The 14,165-nt window shown below is 46.0% G+C and overlaps 1 protein-coding gene and 1 long non-coding RNA gene across 3 annotated transcripts; one reads left to right on the top strand and one right to left on the bottom strand.

The window, feature by feature from the left end:
• The first annotated feature begins 1,699 nt into the window (after positions 1–1,699).
• Positions 1,700–9,888, top strand: LOC120667198 (sodium/hydrogen exchanger 2-like). 2 transcript variants are annotated; one of them, XR_005672096.1, is made up of 16 exons: positions 1,700–1,883; positions 2,250–2,455; positions 2,555–2,673; positions 3,341–3,438; positions 6,727–6,786; positions 6,884–6,930; positions 7,010–7,204; positions 7,358–7,404; positions 7,513–7,579; positions 7,818–7,918; positions 8,024–8,125; positions 8,266–8,404; positions 8,487–8,549; positions 8,676–8,759; positions 8,999–9,415; positions 9,754–9,888. XR_005672096.1 is itself a non-coding variant. In XM_039947262.1 (15 exons), exons 2-15 carry the CDS (start codon positions 2,285–2,287, stop codon positions 9,338–9,340), a joined length of 1,635 nt encoding a protein of 544 aa, XP_039803196.1. In that variant the 5' UTR covers positions 1,711–1,883; positions 2,250–2,284; the 3' UTR covers positions 9,341–9,882. The 2 variants fall into 2 exon arrangements, 1 of the variants encoding a protein (XP_039803196.1); XM_039947262.1 differs by having other exon boundaries at positions 1,711–1,883; positions 8,999–9,882.
• A 98-nt stretch (positions 9,889–9,986) lies between these two features.
• On the bottom strand, positions 9,987–13,766 carry LOC120667199. Its single transcript, XR_005672097.1, has 2 exons — positions 12,972–13,766; positions 9,987–11,660 (listed from the first exon to the last, which is right to left on the bottom strand). It is a non-coding gene; the product is annotated as an uncharacterized LOC120667199 (long non-coding RNA).
• Positions 13,767–14,165: the final 399 nt, after the last annotated feature.

Genomic DNA, 14,165 nt, shown 5'->3' with positions numbered 1-14,165 from the left:
TTTCTCACTAGAGTTTTTAAGAAGATATTCAAGATATAATTTCTCCTCATATTTTCCCATCGGGTTTTGGGGGAGAATTAGTTTAGATATGATCCACAGATCATAATACATTCAAACTTACTTATGAGTTTTTCTTTTTGAGGTTTTTCTCATATAAGTTTGCAATCAATAATATTCCATATTATTTTCTCCTTATATTTTTCTCACTAGGTTTTAAAGGAGTTTTAATGGAGTATCAGCACATATATATCATATCAATATTTTCTCCTATTTCCCCAAAAGGGTTTTAAGGATTTTTTTTCAATGACATATCCATACATCTCAAATACATAAATTGGTTTCTCCTCAAATTTTTCCCACAGGGTTTTTAGAGGAGTTTTTCCATAATAATCAAACAACGAATGGGGATTACAAGAATCTAATTGATCAAGGGGGAGTGTTACAAGACAATTAGTTAGTGATCAATTAGGATTAATATATGTAATCTGTAATTAGTAGATAATTAGTAAAGGGGAAACCACCACCCCGAAGGGGTGTCTCCAAAGGAAACCTTTTGCCAGTTCGGTGGTATACTGGTATAAATGTACCCATTCACATCAATGAGATCATTCATTCGCTCTCTCATTTTGCTCACAACACAGACCATCATTTGGCTGATCCTAGTAGGGAGAATGATTAAAATGCGCGCTGGGAGTAAATAAAAATAATAAATTGCGAGTATAATGCAAAATTGTCTCGTTATCACTACTAGGTTGGAGCAATGTCGCACTATCATAGCGCCGCAGTTGACTAAGCATGTTAAAATTCCTCACCAATTTTCTTACTAATTTAGCATTTTTCACCTTGAGGTTGTATGCTATCAATATAAGAAAAAATATCAGTGAGCGGCATGCACTACCCTATCATAATAATACTGGGCATATCTAACCGTGGCAACCCACGTGCCAAAACCACGACTCAGACGGGACTCATGGGGATGTTTGTTACCGTGTCTAGCCTAATGCATGATGACACTATAGGGGCATTAACGTCCATTCGTTTGCCGTTGTGGGGTTGAATGGTTTTTGCAAGAAAAAAAAGGGGTCTTGTTCACACGCTCATCCAAGATGCAAAAGTGAAACCACCAACTCAATTTAATGTTCAAATCGATAGGAAGTTCTATGAAACGATCTAAACAATTGAATGCTCAAATATCTTCAATCACCTTTCTTTTCTGCGAGGAGATATCTATTGTCACCTTAAATAGAAATTGACAGAGAACTTTAGAAAACGACGTGCATGATTGAAAAAATTCATCCACAACCACAAGCTGCGCGGCACAGCGGATCCCCCGTGGGTTCTTCATGATCCATCATCAGGCGAGACAGCATTGGCCTTGGCCAGTTGCCTCATCCATTCGACCATCGTCGTGCTGGCACGGTCACTGTGGGCCCCACCGCGGGAAGGCGAGCGCCCGAGCTCGTCCGCCCACCCAGGTGGCCCCCCACGCCCGCCGCCACGTCGGCCTCCCGCGGCCCCTCCCCCGCGCACCCGGCTCACGCACATCCACCGCCACCGGAAAGTGGGACCCTTCCCGTCCGATCCCAGCTGCCATCGTCCAGGACCTTCCGGGTGCGCTCGTGGGTCGTACGGTGGCGTGGCGGCTGCCACCTTGACCGCCCTGTTTCAGCGTGGGATTTCCTTTTGTAAAATCCGCTCCACCTCGCTTTCAGGCCTCATGGCCAGCGCGGGACTCCACCACTCCACCCCATCTTCCTCGCCCGCCCGAATCTCCTCCCACCGAACCCACGCGAGGCCGGCGTCCAGGTCTTCTCCCCCGCGGTTCAGATCCCCGGATCGAGCCGGCGCCTCGTGAAAGTCCGCAGCAGCGACGAGGTGCCGAGGTGGGAAGTTTTTTTCTTTTTTTCTTTTTTTGGCTCTGATCTCGGATGGGTACGGGGTACCGGTTCATTTGGATTCGCAGCTGCCTTCTGCTAAAAGATGGCTCAATTATCCTTATTTTCTTGGTAATTGAGGGTCTGGTTAGCTTGGATCCTCTGCCCCGCTGTTTTTGAGCTGGTTTCTTTCTTGGTGATTAAGCTCAAAGCGTTTTGCTAGTTCAGAGTTGGCTAAAAGTACACTCTTTCAAGCAATAATTGAGTTCCTTCCTTGCACGTATGAGCATCTTACATATTATGACAGAAGAGAAGCACAGGATCCATCCCGGCATTGCCAATCGCTGACCTCCAAGTTGGTGTTTCTGTTGGCAGGTTTCTTGCAGCTGTGGATCTGCTGAGGCGGCGACATGGGGCTGGATTTGGGAGCTAATCTCAGACCCGGCACTTTCGGGGTCTCAGACCACGACGCGATCGTTTCTATCAACATCTTCATTGCGCTGCTCTGCAGCTGCATTGTAATCGGGCACCTGCTCGAAGGGAACCGATGGGTGAACGAGTCCACCACTGCGCTTGTCATGGTGGGCTCTCTGCTCTCGCACTCCAGGTGTTTGTGGCTTTTCTCCAGTGAGCACTAGTTTCAGTTTTTTTCTTTTTTAATTGTGCTGTATTTCCTATAGGGTCTGATCACTGGAGCTGTGATTCTGCTCGCTACTAATGGGACAAATTCACGCATCCTCGTGTTCAGCGAGGACCTGTTTTTCATCTATTTGCTTCCGCCAATAATCTTCAATGCTGGGTGAGTTTGCAAAGTACTGTGTTGGTTTTGTTTCTTAGATTCCCTTTTGGAGCCGAGTTTTTCCTTCTAGGAACCAGGTGCTGCCTTCATTTAGATTCTGATCAATTTACCATAAAAAAGAACAACATAACCTTTTAGTTTGAAGCAACTTCGGTATGCTAATTCTGAGCAATATTCAATTGCCTGAGCTTCTAAAGCCATTAATGTGAGAGGTCAAATGGTAAATGCCTAATGTGCAAACGATATATTCAACTTCAAACCCACTCTCTTTCCTCTGGAATCTGAATGTTGTAAACTTGTAATTACACTATGGTGAAACCCTGAGTTTTGCTATCTTCAGTATTAACCGTTTTCTCCAATAGACAATCGCTTTTCCTGAAATACATAGTTTCTTTGGATGCTTTGGAGGATTGTGTCAGGTGCTTATAGGGAGCTTTGTATAACTAAAGGTTTAAAATGATGAGTAAGCGCCTTTGTTTAGTCACTTTTCCTGAATGTGGTAAGCTATTTCGGTAATTTAGGCCAACAGAACTGTGCAATAATATCTGCAGAACTTCCTAAAACATTCTAAAGCTAATTTGCATTTCTTATTTAAACTCCAAAAGATACATTTCATGCTAGTAAACCTTTAAAAATACCATTGTAAATGTTTTTCCTACGCTATCAGGTTTCAAGTAAAGAAAAAGCAATTCTTCCGCAACTTCATGACAATTATTTTGTTTGGAGCTGTTGGGACTCTGATTTCCTTTGTAATAATTAGTCTTGGTAAGTTGTTAAACCACTTCTGCTGTTTGCATGGTTTTACTTTGGTTTCACATGTATAGTCATAACTCATTATGTTTCTAATTAGTACTGTATTTGCACACCATTTTTTAGGAAAATGGTGAAGGCACTAGGATCAGTTATAGGCCGGAAAAAAGAACTATATAGCATGGGCATTTGGGCCTACGCCCTAATTATCATTGCAACGGCAATACCAGTTGTCAAGTGCCTTAGATGGAAATTTTCCTTCAGTCCTAGCTTTGCTGTTGGTGATATCTTGTAGATTAAGATAAAATATCTGTTTTTTTTAATCGAGGCCATCCCCATTTCCATTGAGAGATTATAGAGGAAGGGGCGAACTAGAGGAGCAGAACAACTAGCTGCAAAGGCCCCTAACCTGATTCAAGCTAGTGACCTAAGCTGGACCTCAAAAGAAAGAGTACTGTCATTATAACGCTACAAAAGCGGGATAGATAAAATATCTCTTGGCTAAGCAAAGATATTTTCTTTAGGAATGAATGACCATAACTCCTATGCAGCCTTATGGCAGGGTTAGTATTATAGTATATTTGGTAGTTATAGATATACGTATCGTAGACTGCCATATGTATCCCGGGGAGCCTTGCCCCCCAAGTCATGTACTCTTATATATACCGGCCGATGCCTCAATGCAATACATCCCAATATACGCATCCTACTTTCCTACATGGTATCACGAGATTAGGGTTTCAGATCCTGACCTAAACCTTCCGCTGCCTCTCCTCGCGCCCCTACCTCCTGCGCATCGCCGGCCGTCTCCCACGTCGCCCATCCAGGGCGTCCCCTCGACGGCCTCCTAGCGCACCACCGGGGAGATCACCCATGTCGATCTCCGCCGGGGGGCAGCGCCCTCTTCGATTCCCGCGACGGATCTTGTTAGTCCGCCGCCTTAGAGTGTCAAGCAGCAATAGATCGTGGCGTACCTCCATCCGCCATGGAAGCCATCGTCGACGACCCCGTCCAACGCTGCCGTGGTGGCAGCCGTGGTCTCCCGTGATGCCCGCGCTCTCCCTTGTGCTGCCGTGGTGGCAGCACGGGCCTCTGCGCGGCGCATCCACTCGTCGCCGGCGGATCTCGTGCAGCCCCTTCACTCCACCCCGTCCCCTCCCCTACCGCCGACGGCCAGGACCTGCGCCTCCCGACTCGGCGGAAACCTCCGCCGCCGGCGCAGGGACTCGCTGCTGTGTGTATTTTCTTTTGCTTGATCACTGATCGAGATTGCGTCGCCCGTCGACCTCGCGCCTCTACTTCGATGTCGTCGTCGACTTCACCGGCCACTTCTTCCTCTCCGACCCTGCGGCATGGCGAGATGGCCGGCACCCTAGGGGGCGCTCATTTGCGTCGCCGCCTACATCGCCACCTCGTCCGCACGTCGACCATCGCCGCCTCGTCGTCGCCTTCACCGATCGGGACGCCTTCACCGACTTCGCCCACCGTCGTTTCGCCTCACGCTACTCGGTCTGATCAGCCGATGTGCGTGATCCACCGGCTCCCGTGACGTTCGTCCTCGTCGAGCGCGCCCTTCACCGAGCACGGAGGGCTGTCGCTGCGTTGCTTCTTCGGGCAGCAGTGGCGTCACCCCGTGGTCTTCTCCGCCGTTGCTTCCTCACCGCCGTCGACCACGTCCCCGACCTCATCGTTGACTCGTCGCTGCGCGCCCCGCGCATGGTCTTCGTCAAGCTGTACGAGTTCTTCGCCGTCTCTTTCGAGCACCGCCGCCGCGTCATCCGGATCATTCGGCCTTGTGCTGGAAAATCTGGGTTCCCCTCCTCGCTTCGTCTAGCACAACCACGTCGTCAGCGTCGCCATCTCGTCCCCGACTACTTCGTCTACTCCAGCAAAGCGTTGGCATCTTCTACCTCGCCTTCATCTGCGCCTGCGACCGCCATGGAGGCCTTCTCTGCTGGTCCCCCCGGCGACGGCGTCTGGTTGTGCATCCTCCCTTGCACGTCCAGTATTGGCAACACCGGTGCGTGCTCATCGTCCCCGGCGCATTCCCGAGCCTGGCAAACCTGGGCATGTGTCGCCCGATGGCCTGACTACATCGACTTCGGCGTCGCTCCCTCTACGACTGCCTCGACGCATCGCCATCTTCGTCTCCGGCGTCTTCTCCATTACGCCACCGCCATGGTGCCTCCTCGTGCGCCCGCGGCTTCATATGCGGCTACCTCGTCTTCGGCAACCTCAACAGCTCTACGTCGACCTCGGCTACTCTACGCACGGCATCTTCGACCATGGCTCCTCGCCCTCCAGCTCGGCTACCTCGACATCGGCACAAAGGGCTACCATCCGCATGAGTTACTCGCCAGTTTTCTCTCCAGTCGCAGCATCCGCACCACATAGACGTTATGACTGCGGGGGGATGTTAGTCCGTTGGCTCCTGCTTTCGGCTTCTTCTCCAGTCTCACCGTTCGCGGTGCTCCCGCTGTGACTACGGGGGAGTATTAGAGTATATTTGGTAGTTGTAGATATACGTATCGTAGACTGCCATATGTATCCCGGGGAGCCTTGCCCCCCAAGTCATGTACTCTTATATATACCGGCCGAGGCCTCAATGCAATACATCCGAATATACGCATCCTACTTTCCTACAGTTAGGTGCTACATAAAATACTCGCAGTACATTACCGAGAAGCCAACTTGGTCGTCCTTCTTCAGTTGTAATAATAGACTAAAAAACCTTCCAGCTTGTTGGTTATGCGGTGCACTATGTGGGTTAGTACTTAGTACTTCAATAAGTTAATAGGTCAAAACAAAAGGCTTTGAGAATATGGATCACCAACTTGGAGTGTTAAATGGATAGTTGTCCTATAGGGTAGGAGCTGGTGTCTCCAGGGATAGCTTTGACAACATAACTGTCCCGAGACTGTCATAAGAGGTGAATCTAGTATAGTATGGATGGTCATTGTTATAAACCATACCGACTAGGGCACGCTGTCAATGAACACTGGAAAGAAGCCTGTTCTTTTGAATTCAAAAAACTGAAATGCGCCCTTGTATATACATCTTAAACATTCTTGAAGCAATTGGGATAGTTTAGATAATCGCTACAAGAAAGTATGTTTCTTGATAGTTGGCAACCATGTGATGCATCAGCAGAATTGTTGATAATTGTTCTTGAAACCCGTTAATTTGTGGAGGTCATCTTCATACAGGAAACTATGTTCATCCATGATGTGTTCAAACCTTGTAGTCCTCGAACTTTCATGTCTTGCTGAGGTTTCTAAGTTTTTTGTCTAATGGACATATCAGGTGCCATGGGATTGTTCGAGAAACTTGATGTTGGTCCACTCGATCTTGGAGACTATCTTGGTGGGATATATTCTTGATCTTTTTACTCGCTGCTTAGACCATGGATACCATTGTCAATTTGCTAATACTTATTCTTTTTGTTTACCCATATGTGCAGCAATTGGTGCTATTTTCTCTGCAACAGATTCTGTTTGCACCTTACAGGTTATTATTGAATAATATGCCATCTTTATCTTATAAAATGAGATAGAAAGCTAATTGATTGAAAATTTGTTACCTGCAGGTGCTTAACCAGGATGAAACACCCCTACTCTATAGTCTAGTTTTTGGTGAAGGTGTTGTTAATGATGCGACATCTGTTGTGCTCTTCAATGCAATTGAAAACCTTGATATTGGTCATTTTGATGCTCTTGTTCTGTTGAATTTCATCGGAAATTTCCTCTATCTGTTCTTCACCAGCACAATACTTGGAGTAGCTGTAAGTAACCTCCTGCTACTGTTGTGAGTTGTGGTGTCTTATAGTAATCTCCTACTGCTAAAGTAACACGACATCAGAAAATCTCAAGCAATCTACCTTGATGATTTTTGAGCATGCCTCTTTTGACTGACTGACAGTATTCTTTCATGGCAGACTGGGTTGCTTAGTGCGTACATTATCAAGAAGCTTTGCTTTGCAAGGTCTGTAGAGAGCCCTCTAGTTCTGCTGTGTAGTTTATTGCACTTTACTTTACACTTCAAAATAACACGGTGGTACTGGTGAGAGCTAATGTTTGTGGTGATGTGCAGACATTCAACTGATCGAGAAGTTTCTATCATGATGCTCATGGCATACCTTTCATACATGCTGTCAATGGTAAGTGCCTGAATATAAGAAGTTCCAAGCTTCAGAAATAAGCAACTTTTGCCAGTAAAATACTAAAATGTTTAGGGGGAGTATATGGATATCATGTGTTAAATTTTAGTTACTAGTTTGTGTTGATTGGCAACCTTTGTTCCTATTTTTTAGCAGCATGCAAGATCTCAGTCTCTCATTAGCCTTTTGCAAACAACACGATACCAAGATTTTTCTGATCATTTCTTCCATATTTCAGCTGTTGGACCTGAGTGGCATTCTTACTGTCTTCTTCTGTGGAATAGTAATGTCACATTACACATGGCATAATGTGACAGAAAGCTCTAGAGTTACCACTAAGTATGTATTTTGTGGTGGTCAGCTTTACTTGAAAACATGATGGTTCCTTTTATATAAAGAACATTATGTATACTATCTTGCTAATTTGCCTTTTCCTTGCTGCAGGCATACTTTTGCAACTTTATCATTCATTGCAGAAATTTTTCTCTTTCTCTATGTTGGGATGGATGCATTGGACATCGAAAAGTGGAAATTAGCTAGTAGCAGGTACCTTTTGCTGCTAATATTTAATGATGGTGTTTTAATCAACAGCAGCTTCCCATGAATATCTTGTCCTTTCTTTTTCTAAAATGACCTTTTTCTCCCAAATTAATGTTTATTTGTTTCTCCTATGAATTATGATGCAGTCCTAAGAAACCAATTGCTTTAAGTGCAATTATATTGGGCTTGGTTATGGTTGGAAGAGCAGCATTTGTGTTCCCTTTGTCTTTCCTATCCAATCTAAGTAAAAAGGAGGCACGTCCAAAGATATCCTTCAAGCAACAAGTTAGTACTTGAGCTTTTTTATGCATCTGCATTTTGTGTCCCTTTGGAAACCAGGAGCTAACTTGCTGGTATTTTCCTTTAGGTAATCATTTGGTGGGCTGGTCTAATGAGAGGAGCAGTATCAATTGCACTTGCCTATAACAAGGTGATTTTTGAACCGGATTTTCATCATTAGAAAATGTTTTGAATCTGCTACCAGATTTTACATATCTATGCTTGAGCACCTAATCTATAGGCTCTGATTTGTATTAGTCCTTGTAAACCATTGCAGTTTACAGCATCTGGTCATACAGAAGTGCGAGTTAATGCTATCATGATCACCAGCACAGTCATTGTTGTTCTGTTCAGCACAATGGTAAGATTGCTATGTTTTACTATTATCTTCATAAATGTGCATGTGTTACACATTATGCAGACACAGAAGATGATACTGAAACTAATTAGTGTAATACTAGCTCTTGCAATACTCTTTATATGTTTCTTGATAAACAAAATCAGATGAAAGGTCCATAGACATGGATCAACAACTTTGCTTTCTTGAGAAAATTGAAAGGAGTAACATTTTGCTAATTTATATGCCAACATTTGATTCAGGTTTTTGGTTTGCTGACTAAGCCGCTGCTTACTCTCCTTATCCCACCAAGGACTGGCCCAAACACGTCATCTCTGCTATCAAGCCAGTCAATTCTCGACCCACTTCTCACTAGCATGATGGGGTCTGACTTCGATGTAGGCCAGATCTCCCCTCAGTACAACCTCCAGTTTATTCTCACCGCGCCAACTCGCTCCGTCCACCGCCTATGGCGCAAGTTTGATGATCGATTCATGCGCCCAATGTTCGGGGGGCGAGGTTTTGTGCCATTTGTGCCTGGATCGCCAGTGGAACAAAGCGACCCTGATTCTCACCTGGGCACTGTGGCTGAGGCAGAGCGTTGAGTTGAGGAGCAGAAGGCATGACAATTTTCTGTACGTGTTCAGGCAGATACCACTCTATTTTGTCCTCACAATCATTTGGGCCGTGTTTGGTTGTAGGATGTAAAAATTTTGAAAAGGCATCTTTCTATATTTGAAGTACTAAACATAGATTAATCATAAAAATAATTACAGAACTCGTATGTAAATCGCGAGACGAATCTAATGAGCATAATTAATCTGTCATTAGAGGTTATTTACTGTAGCATTACTGTAGCAATTTAGCATCTAATTACAACCTAATTAGGTTCATTAGATTCGTTTCGCCATTTACAGACAGCAGTCGCAATGCGTTTTTTATTTCGTCTAGATTTAAGTCTCCATGCAGGTGCCGGAAAAAAAATTTGGAATTTTGATTTTGGGAACCAAACACGGCCTTGGTGTAGATTTTTGTATTACCTGTAGAGCTACACAAGCTTTTGTAAATTTCTGGGAGCCAGTGCCAACTGTAGATTAGTACGATTCATGTGTAAATTTAATGTTGTTCAAAGAGAATAATCACATTTCTGGGATGACTCTAAAAACGTGCAAAACAGGGGCAGTCTTGCAATAAAACAGGAGCAACTTGGAAGATTAAAAACATGTGCAAACATGCAAAATTAAGAAAACAGGTTCAAGGGTGTAATTGGATATCAAAACAAGGTCAACCTTGCAATTTGTCCTTTATATAATTGCGATGGACTTGTACAATGTCTCCTTTCCCCACTGTGGGCCCCCAGGCGTACAAATACCCGGGTTCCTGTTGTCTTACTGTATTTGTCTCATGATCCGTCCGCAAGTATGCACAACAACACCAGTATCACAACTGCACTCAAAAATATGTTAGTGATATTATAATTTAATCAGAGCCAATAATTTGCAGCAGAAGCAATAGAAATATAGGACTTCCATCCTACAGTAGTGTGCCTCACTATTTCCACAGGCAACTGACTGGGAGTTAGTCCTAGAAAGAACCATCGTCGAAAACCCGCATCCTTCGGCAAGGAACCGAACTGAGACGGCTTTTCTTCGAACTCTGGATTTTAAAATTTTAGCAACAAGGATGAGTACAATTTTGTACTCGCAAGACTTCGGGTGTATATCAAAAAAATCCTATAATATATGCATGGTTAATCAAGAAAGGCTGCATTTTATTTGGGTGTATCTTTATATGCATAATTTTGAAATTATTTTATTTTATATAAAATAGACTGACATCACCAATCACGACTCCCCATTTCCCATTTCGCAGTCCTTTGATCCTCTTAATCGGTCCATCATCCTTTGAATCGGTGCAAGTGTTGTCAAACAATTCCCATACCAAGTTTTCAAACCAAAACTTCTAAAACCGGCAACTAGCTCAAGCGCTCTTGACCGTGAGCACGGCTATTCGAATAATTTCACTCTGCAGAGGTTGTACACTTTACCCATACGACATGTTTCGCTTTGATGCCAGCGCGGGATCAGCGCGCATATACACAATTCCTTAGATGTGTCGGCAAGCTAACATAACAGAGCCGTTATATTAGTCGGACCCAAAATATGCTACACGACAGACTGCCGGAGTATCGCGGCTCCGTACATCTGACCGGGTTAGCTACCCCGACACCGACGAGCTCCTCGAGCACTCGGGCGGTAGCATCCTCTTGAGCCGACTGACTTAATAAGCTAAGGCCAGTGCCCATTAGCCGTATGGTTGCACTGTAACACTTGACTAGAATAATGCCAATTACCAATCCTTAATTTGACACGGGTGATAAATCCCTAAAATGCGCCGGAAACGCATACAGAACCAAGCCATATCCATCATCCATTTTTTTCCATCCATTTTATCATCAATATTCTTTTCCTTCATCCTCATACCATCAAAACCGCTAGACCATATATTCACCCGCGTCTACCAAGTTTTTATCCTTTAAAAATAACCATATAAATATATATTTTCTTTAAAAGACACCAACCCATATGATGCTAATTAACTACTGCACAAAATACTAAGCCAGCTAAGCATGTGACTCTGAACTACACGAATAACCCATAACCTTAGGGTAACGAGGTATAAAAGGGGTATAAAATAACAAGGAAGGTAAATGCATTAAAATAGGATGTGTCTACCCGACATAAAATGACATTTGGACTCATAAAATAATCATCACATGCATATATTTGTAGGCTTAGGAATTTAAATAGGAGCAAGAATGATAAGGGGGTGCTTGGCTTGTTACCGAACGTTCATATTCTCAACTCTCGAGTAATAGCTCAGCGTCTCGCTCGGCGTCTGGCGCAGTCACAAACGTCTCCTCGTCTACATGAATCGGACGAACGACAACACATGCAAAACAACCAAATAAACAGCAATGAACAACCAAATAAACACCATGAGACGATAGAGCATGATTTTAGAAAATTTCTAAAAAAAATAAGTATTTAACTTAAAGTTTATTTGGGCAAATTATGCAGGTTTGAAACTTAAAATAGTTTAAAAGGTGTGTGTGTATTTTTCCTTTTTATTAATATTTTTTGTGAAGGAAAACGGCAAGAGTGCAAATCACGTGTTGATGTGAGCTCTTAAGGTTAAGTGTAATCCAAACGTATTCTCTCTTTTATTTTTTTCTAAAGGAAAACGGCCACTTGCATCCTTAATTAGAGCTCTTTGCCTCGGGTGTATGGGCATGTGTAGCCTTGCGCTCTCGGTGTCCAACATCACCTGGTTTGCGGCGACTTGGATTGTGCCCCGGGGTGTGCAAGAACAGCGGCAAGCGCGACGTCCTCCGGCAGCGTACATGCACACGGTGCTCGGCATGGCCGGGTCGTGTCGCGTGTCCGCCCGTGACAAGGTCGGGAGGTAGCGGCCGTGATTTCCAGGTGTAGGCTTTTGGTAGCTGGGTGAGTTTTACGCGTGCGCGAGTCCCATGGCGTTCCATGGCCACGGCACGGCTGTGTCACGCGCGAAGTTCCGGTAGTCCGGGCTCGCGGCGGTGACACGACTGCTGCATTCTCCGACGTATTTGATGTTTGGCTTCGGCGTTGTTCCCCGGTTCGCGGTGTCGGCCTCAATCACCGGCTCGGCTTCCTCGTGCTCGTGGCCGTCGACGTCATCATTGCTCCCGGTAGCAGCTTCAGCTCAGCGTCGTCGTCTTAACGTCGCGGCAGAGCAGCTCGGTTATGTTAGAGCGGCACAGAGGCAGGGCCTTTGGCCGTGGCATAGCGTGCGCAGGCGCGCGATCACCCAGCTCCCCTGGGGTCGCGGCGGCCGACAAGGGCAAGGGTGGTGAACGGTTCGTGGCCTGGTTTCAACAAGCAAGACCGTGGCGTGTGTACGTGCTGCATCAGGAACATTGCAGGACCAAAGAAACTAACAAAGGCATCAGGCCAAAGATGAGTCTCGTGGCTTGCTAGCTGCACCACACGTGCTTGACGATTTGTCCAAACGGACTGCGCCATCGGCGGTCCGGAACATCGTGGCGTGCTCCCGTGCATCCTCACGATGCTAGCAGGGATGCATGCAAGGCGGCGGCTTGGCAAGGTGAGGCGGCGATGTGGCCGCGCGGGGCATCGGCAACCGTAGCTCACGCCGGCAGCACTAGGACATCGGGAGTGGGACGTCGACGCTCACCGTGGGTCGACGGTGAAGGCGTGGCCGGCGTGGTGACGCGGGCAGGCTCGCGGATCGCTTGCGGTTCAACGGGTCGGCGCCGGCGGCATGGGCATCCTCGAGCTCGCGGTGGTCGTCGTCGTGGTTGGCGCAGCGGCGTTGCAGCTTCCGACCCGGCAGCTCCTCCGACTTGTGGCCGGCGTCGGCGTCGGCGGTGCTGTTCGTGCTGCTCGTGGCTTCGGACTGGACGGAGGAGAGCCGAAGGAGCCGGTCCGCGACGCACGACGGCGGAGGTCGGCGGCACGGAAAGGCGTGGCGGCTTCTTGCTGCTGCTAGCAGAGAGCAGGGAGCTCTGCTTTGCTTCCTGCATGGTCTGCCGGGGAGAGAAAGGGCAGCGAGATGGCGACTGGAGTTGCAGCTGCTAGTGTTTGCTTGTTGGCCGAGAGAAGCGACTTGTTCTTGCGATCGATGGATGAAGAAAGAACAGAAGAAGATCAGGGAGAGAGAGGATCCGTGAGAGCTGCCAGAGAAGAAAGACAGGAGGGAAAGATCGAGCGGAGAGGGCGGGGAGGCATGCTACTCGTCGTTGCGCTGCTTTCGTGGAGTAGAAGAGCGACTAGAAGAGAAGTGAACTGAGATGCCGACAGAGAGAGGAAAGCGGAGAGAGAGAGGAGGTGAGCGGCGTGCTCGGCGTGCGGAGGAAGAGCAGGAGAGAAGTGCATGCATACATGTGCAGGGATCAGGGAGTGAAAGAGACGTGTGAGAGAGAGGAGGGAGTTAAAACTACTCTTACGTGTAAGAGCTCGTGTAAAAGCTAAAGCATATATGTGTGTGCTTGCTGTGTCCACCGACGGAGAGAGAAAGAGTTAGGCCGTGTTTAGTTGCGTTGCAAAAAAAATTTCAAAGAAATCTTATTAATTCGAAATACTAAATGAAATCTATTTACAAAACTTTTTTACAGATAGGTTGTAAATCGCGAGACGAATCTAATGATGCTAATTAATTCGTAATTAATCAATAATTAGCGGATGGTTACTGTAGCATCACTGTTGCAATCATGACTTAAGTAGTCTCATTAGATTCGTCTCGCGATTTACAACTCATTTATACAAAAAGTTTTGTAAATAGATTTTATTTAGTACTCTATGCATGTGTCGAAATATTCGATTTGACATTTTTCATGTTTACGGGTCGAATCTAAACAGGGCCTTAAAT

This window comes from Panicum virgatum, chromosome 3N (assembly GCF_016808335.1).
Source record: "Panicum virgatum strain AP13 chromosome 3N, P.virgatum_v5, whole genome shotgun sequence".
NCBI classification, from domain to species: Eukaryota; Viridiplantae; Streptophyta; class Magnoliopsida; order Poales; family Poaceae; genus Panicum; species Panicum virgatum.
This window is presented reverse-complemented; position numbering and strand designations above follow the sequence as displayed.